This window comes from Bos grunniens, chromosome 15 (genome assembly GCF_055505025.1).
Source record: "Bos grunniens cultivar Pamir isolate PY7600 chromosome 15, Bosgru_T2T1.0, whole genome shotgun sequence".
Taxonomy (NCBI): Eukaryota; Metazoa; Chordata; class Mammalia; order Artiodactyla; family Bovidae; genus Bos; species Bos grunniens.
Genome location: NC_141179.1, coordinates 78,945,263 through 78,952,583, shown reverse-complemented (window position 1 = coordinate 78,952,583; position 7,321 = coordinate 78,945,263). Strand labels below are relative to the sequence as shown.

The window sequence follows — 7,321 nt, the reverse complement described above, 5'->3', positions numbered from 1 at the left end:
AAACAACATGGACTTTCCTGGTGGCTCAATGGTAAAGAATCTGCCTGCCAATGCGGAAGATGCTAGTTTAATCCCTGGGTTGCACAGATCCTCTGATGAAGGAAATGGCAACCCTCTCCAGTATTCTTGCCTGGAAATCCCATGGACAAAGAAGTCTGGCTGGTAACAGTCTATGAGGTTGCAAAGAGTCTGACATGACTTAGCAACTGAGTACTCACACTTAATCATCCCTATGTATATAAATCATCACTTTATTGGCATTCTGAACAACCTAAACTACTCTTCTCTTCAACAGATTCCTCATGGCTTTTTTCACCTCCACGTTTCTCACTGTGTAAATGATAGGATTCAACATGGGAGTGAGGATTGCAGAGAACATAGTCACCCACTTGTCCACAGGGTAAGTGGCCACAGGGCGTGTGTAGGTGAACACACAAGGCAGAAAAAAGAACACCACTACTGTAAAGTGGGTGCCGCATGTAGAGAGAGCTCTGCGTCGTCCTTCAGAGCCGTGGGATCTCAGGGAGCTCAGGATGACTATGTAGGAAATGAGCAGCATGGTAAAAATGAGCAAGCACATGCCCCCACTGTTGACTGCCACCACCATTCCAGGTATGTGGGTGTTACTGCAGGCAAGTTCCAACAGGGAGAAGAAATCACACATGTAGTGGTCAATGACATTGGGACCACAGAAGGTCAACTCCATGGTGAAAAGAACCTGCACAGTGGCATGCAGGATCCCCCCTATCCAGGCCACCACCACCAGGAGCCGGCAGAGCCCCTGTCGCATGATGGTCGTGTAGTGCAGAGGCTTGCAGATGGCCACATAGCGGTCATAGGCCATGACAGTGAGGACGATGACCTCTGATGCTGCCAGAAAGTGTTCTAAAAAGACCTGAGTCAAGCATCCTCGCCAGGAGATGATTCCTCTTTGATGAAGTAGGTCAACAATCAATTTGGGGGTGGTAACAGATGTGAAGGAGGCATCTAAGAAGGCCAAGTATGTGAGAAGGAAGTACATGGGAGCAGAAAGCATGGGGCTGAGGGTGATGGTAATGACAACGAGCAGGTTGGCCAGCACAGTGAAGAGGAAAATGAACAGAAAGGCAATGAAGAGTATTTTCTGCACGTGTGGATTCTGTGTGAGTCCCAGGAGGACAAATTCTGTCACATTGCTAGGAAGCCTGAGGACATCCATTCAGTAAGCAACAGCTTCCCGGGATAAAGAATGATACTCATTAATCAGAAAGCCTTGTGATCTGATTTTCTTAGAACAAAATAGTCACTGTGCACCATGCCCTTGGAACCTTTACCCTGTACTCGTTTCAAGTCTTTCTTATTTTCACCATGGTATTTTGTATCTCTTCAGATTTCTAGTACCTGTCACCTGTAAAACATCAGTTGGGCCACATTTGATGTGTAATTTGTCAAGAAAACACTGTCTGCATGAGACGTGTGGAGGCTGTCTACATGAGATTTGGATTCTCCTACTGGTTTCAACTCCATTGGACTGAGTCACCTCAGTGGCCCATGCTTCCCAAGCCCTACTCTGTGTCTGTGAGGTAACAAATTGCAATTTTCAGAGGTATCTTGAAAGCTAAGAAGTGCTATACACAGGCAAGAGTTATTCCCTCTTCCATGAGAATTTATATTCCAACCCTCAGGTCAAACTGTGGAAAGAAAAAAATATGATCAAGAAATATCTATCACATGGAGGGAATTTAGTGAGGTGTGTATAAGTCCTTGGTGATGCATGCGCCCTTGTACCTACCAGGACAGATAAGCTATTCCTCACTTACCAGAATGCCTGGCATGTCTGCAGTGCCTGAAACCTAATGGGTGATGAGTAAGGGCTGGTACTGAATGGCCATTCTCTAAGGATAAGCATAGGTCTGCTTCCCCAAACCATAAACTCATCAGGAATTCAAGTGCTCTTGTCCTTCAGCTGTTTATCTGTAATCTCTCTACTTTATATGAAACAGATAAACATTTGAAAGGAAGCTACACTCCAGTATAAGTTTCTGAAACACTCCCTACAGTAACCATGAAAGTATTTAATTTCTTCTAAGAAAGTGCACATATTGGATCATTTTTCTTTCAAGATGGTGTGTTTGTTTATTGATTTTTTTTATTCTTCAAAATTCTGCTCCACATACAATTTAGCATAGTCATATTCTATAAATTTATAGCTTTGGAAGACTTAGATTAAAACATAAACACTTTCATAGGTGTTCAACACACAAGGATTTATCAAGCATAGGAAATCCTTATTTTCAAAGCTCTAACAATCAAAATTTAACAAGGAGAACAGAAAGAAATATTCTGCTAGATAAATTAGAGCGATACCTAATACACTATACGTATAAACATATGTATCAATACACCAACTATCAAAACGTATCAATCCATTACTTACTATTAACTCCTACTACAGATTCCTTCATCAAACAAATATTTATTGAACCCTTGCTGTGCACATTAGTGAATGTTCCTCACATAAAATCATGAAAAGTGATGTTATTGAATGAACTTAATTCCTGAAATTGTATCGTCAAAGCGGCAGCACGTCTATCCATGACCTGCACGACCTTCCTGTCCTCTGTGTTTCTGCTCCGTGCATTCTCATGCCTTCTTCTCCTGTCTTCCCACAGCACCTGTCTCCCATCAGTCCTGGTTACAGGATGTGTTACTAATACAATTTGGGGTTATAAATTTGCCAAAGAGAAGAGAAATAAGTATGATGAAACATATTCCATATAGCATGTCCTTTCAAAGATAAACAGATAGAAACATTATTTTTTTTAATTTTCCAAGATGAAAATTGTGTGCATATGTGGGAACACAATGCAGCAGCTTCACTGAACTTCCTCCTTCTTTAGTGGGATCTCCCAGCAGATCAAATAAGAGACAGTGTAAATAAAGTAAGAATTAGACAAAATTCATATAAATGCTTTATAAACAACTATGAAACAAAATAAATTACTTCTTAAATTTTTCTTTGGCTCCATAATACTTTTTCTAGAAATAAAGGTTAATGTAAAATATTTTAAGAGAAACATCATTATCCACAAATATATTCAACATAATCAGTAACAGCTGTGGAAAATTTAGAAAGGCTGTGAAATGTCCCACAATGGAGGAAAGGATAAATAAAATATAGTGGATCCTTTTGAATAATATTTAGTTTTTAACACAGATGCTTTTAAAATTGTGCAATATCATGAAAAAATTATCAGTTGTAATATTTAGTGAGGAAAAATTTGGTGCACATTTTAATTGTATAGTTATTCTAACTTCTTCATTGTAGCTAATTATATTATTAGCTCAACTAATTTAAATACATGTCAATAAGAAAACAGATTCTAAAATATTTTTCCTTCTAAATTGCTTAGTACTGTAGTCTATTCCACCTGTCTTGATGTCTTGTATGCCGAAGAAGGTTTAAACCTCAGGTAAATTTGGATGAGGAGTGATTATATGATTTGAAACATACATTTATACCTGAGAATATAGGATTATGCGATTTCAAAACATAATCTCACCTACGAAAATGTCTGACCTGGCGCCGTGACCAGGCCCCAGGCAGCTGGCAGTTCCCCTGGAAAGAAGTAAAGTCATAAGATTAAAAACTTCAACTAACTCAGTGTCTCTCGATTGTACGTTTGGATACGTCTTAAAAGCACTAGGACACTCCTATTTGTGGGCAAAGTCTATGAAGCGTCTCACGTGTGGCTGATTGGAGCTCCAGGGTATTCTTCCATCACTAGCAGGTCCTGCTAACGATCCAGTGACTCCACAGCCACATCAGAGAGCGCTTCCATAGTGCTCCTTTTTAACTTTAGGCTTCATCTGTAAGTCTGTGTGAAAATAAAGTGCAAAGGCTTACTCACTCATGTCTGACTCTTTGTGACCCCTTGGACTGTAGCCAATCAGACTCCTCTGTCCATGGGATTCTCCAGGCAAGAGTACTAGATCGGGTTGCCATTTCCTACCCCAGAGGATCTTCCCAACATAGAAATTGATACCAGGTCTCCTGCATTTGGGCAGATTCTGTAAAACATAGTCACAAAAGAAAAACATAGCAACAAGTTGAACACTTATGGACTTGATTATTTGGTAGAAAATGAGCTTAAATACAGAGTCTGAGTATTTGGTACTTATAAATTAAGTGTTTCAGTGCATTACTATCAGATTTTTAAACATTTATTATGTGATTTGATTTTGAAGAGATAGTTAGATAGCGTCACCTACTCAATGAACATAAACTGAGCAAACTCCCAGAGACAGTGAAAGACAGGGAAGCCTGGCATGCTGTAGGCAATGGAGTCGCAAAGAGTCAGACACAGCTTAGTGACTTAACAATAATTTTATTTTAACTGATCTACCATTCATGATAGGCTTCTCTGTTGCCTCAGCAGTAAAGAATCTGTCTGTCACTGCAGGAGACATGTTCAATCCTTGGGTTAGGAAGATCCCCTGGAAAAGGAAATGTCAACCCATTCCAGTATCTTTGCCTAGGAAATCCCATGGACAGAGGAACCTGGAGGCCTAGAGGGCTATCCATGGAATAGCAAAGACTGCTGCTGCTGCTGCTAAGTCGCTTCAGTCGTGTCCGACTCTGTGCCACCCCATAGACGGCAGCCCACTAGGCTCCGCTGTCCCTTGGATTCTCCAGGCAAGAACGCTGGAGTGGGTTGCCATTTCCTTCTCCAATGCATGAAAGTGAAAAGTGAAAGTGAAGTCGCTCAGTCATGTCCAGCTCTTCGAGACCCCGTAGACAGCAGCCCACCAGGCTCCTCCACCCATGGGATTCTCCAGGCAAGAGTACTGGAGTGGGGTGCCATTGCCTTCTCCTAGCAAAGACTAGGACACTACTAAATAACATTAACGACCATTCACAGTAGCCATAATTTCTGAATATTGCATTCAGCTGTATGTTAAGTGATAATTATGAACCTCATTATAAATTCAGTGCTTCACACCAGGTACATTTTATGGTGCTTCTTCCAAGTAGTGTTTCTTCTGTCAATTGTGGAAATAGATGAACATGATAAAGATGAAAATAAATCTATTTTTAAATTGTACTCTGAAATGATAAAATGCACTTGTCATTTAAGTGTAATCCTGTAATATCCATATAGGTATTAAAAGTAGGAAATAATATTCAGAATTTATATAGAAAAACATAAAAAAGGGAAGAGGAACACATCTACCATGGAGAAATAAGAAGTCAGGCCATTAAATCCTGGGTAAGGACTATTATCATTAAATTATGTTTTTATGACTAAAGTATCATGATACTCATATATTGCCACCAACTGCAAGGCCCATTATAATTATCTAGTAAAAGAGATAAAACTGATATTAAAGTTGTTTGGTAACAAAATTCAATTCCATTCAGAAATACTTTTATATAAAGCCAGGCAAGCAGCCAAGAGGAGATACCCCACATCCAAGGTCAGTAGCAGAGGCCATGAGGAGATATCTCATGTTCAAGGTAAGGAACAGTAGCTATCCTTTTCCGGAGCAATCATAAAAAGATACCCCACATCCAAGGTTAGAGAAACCCCAGTAAGATGGTAGGCCCTTAGAGAAGGCATCAGAGGGCAGAGTCTGAAACCACAATCACAGAAAACTAACCAATCTAATCACATGGACCACAGCCTTATTTAACTCAATGAAACTAAGCCATGCTGTGTAGGGCCACCCAAGACAGATGGGTCATGGTGGAGAGTTCTGACAAAATGTGGTCCACTGGAGAAGGGACTGGCAAACCACTTCCTTATTCTTGCCTTGAGAACCCCGTGAACAGTATAAAACGGCAAAAAGATACTACCCTGAAAGATGAACTCCCCAGGTCAGTAGGTGCCCAACATGCTACTGAACATCAGTGCAGAAATAACTCCAGAAAGAAGGAAGAGATGGGGCAAAAGAAAAACAATACCCAGCTGTGGATGGGACTGGTGACGAGAGCAAGGTCCAGTGCCTTGCAGAGCAATACTGCATAGGAACCTAGAGTGTCAGGTCCATGAATCACGGGCAAATCGGAAGTGGGCAAACAGGAGATGGCAAGGCTGAACGTCGACGTTTAAGGAATCAGCAAACTGAAATGGACTGGAATGGGTGAATTTGACTCAGATGACCATTATATTTACTGCTGTGGGCAAGAATCCCTTAGAGGAAACAGAATAGCCAACATAGTCAACAAGAGTCTGAAATGCAGTACTTGGATGCAATCTCAAAAACAACAAAATGATCTCTATTCATTTCCAACATAAACCACTCAATATCATGGTAATCCAAGTATATACTCTGACCAGTAATGCTGAAGAACCGGAAGTTAAATGGTTCTATGAATACATAAAAAAATTCTTGAACTAACACCCAAAAAAGATGTCCCTTACATTACAGGGGACTGGAATGGAAAAGTAGGAAGTCAAGAAAAACCTGGAATAACAGGCAAATTTGTCCTTGGAGTACAAAATGAAGCAGGGCAAAAGCTAATAGAATTTTACCAGGAGAATGGACTGGTCATGAAACACCCTTTTCCAACAACACAAGAGAAGACTCTACACATGGACATCATCAGATGGCCAACACCAAGATCAGATTTATTATATTCTTTGCAGTCAAAGGTGGAGAAGCTCTATAGTCAACAAAAACAAGACCAGGAGCTGACTGTGGCTCAGATCATGAACTCCTTATTGCCAAATTCAGATTTAAATTGAAGAGTAGGGAAAACCACTAGACCATTCAGGTATGACCTAAATCAAATCCCTTATGATTATACAGTGGAAGTGAGAAATAGATTTAAGGGCCTAGATCTTATAGATAGAGTGCCTGATGAACTATGGAATGAGGCTCATGACACTGTACAGGAGACAGGGTTCAAGACCATCCCCATAGAAAAGAAATGCAAAAAAGCAAAATGGCTGTCTGGGGAGGCCTTACAAATAGCTGTGAAAAGAAGAGAAGTGAAAAGCAAAGGAGAAAAGGAAAGATATAAACATCTGAATGCAAAGTTCCAAAGGATAGCAAGAAGAGACAAGAAAGCCTTCCTCAGGGATCAATGCAAAGAAATAGAGGAAAACAACAGAATGGGAAAGACTAGAGATCGCTTCATGAAAATTAGAGATACCAAGGGAACATTTCATGCAAAGATGGGCTCGATAAAGGACAGAAATGGTATGGACCTAACAGAAGCAGAAGATATTAAGAAGAGATGGCAAGAATACACAGAAGAACTGTACAAAAAAGATCTTCAAGACCAAGATAATCACAATGGTGTGATCACTGACCTAGAGCCAGACATCCTGGAATG

At 40.3% G+C, this 7,321-nt stretch overlaps 1 protein-coding gene across 1 annotated transcript; it reads right to left on the bottom strand.

The window, feature by feature from the left end:
• Positions 1-271: 271 nt before the first annotated feature.
• On the bottom strand, positions 272-1,198 carry LOC147358597 (olfactory receptor 4C3D-like). Its single transcript, XM_086342069.1, has one exon. The coding sequence runs from the start codon at positions 1,196-1,198 to the stop codon at positions 272-274; it is 927 nt and encodes a 308-aa protein (XP_086198195.1).
• Between the last annotated feature and the right edge of the window lie 6,123 nt (positions 1,199-7,321).

Bases quoted from the DNA above. Each gene is read 5' to 3' on its own strand.
- LOC147358597 (XM_086342069.1), bottom strand. From the start codon at position 1,198: ATGGATGTCCTCAGGCTTCCTAGCAATGTGACAGAATTTGTCCTCCTG.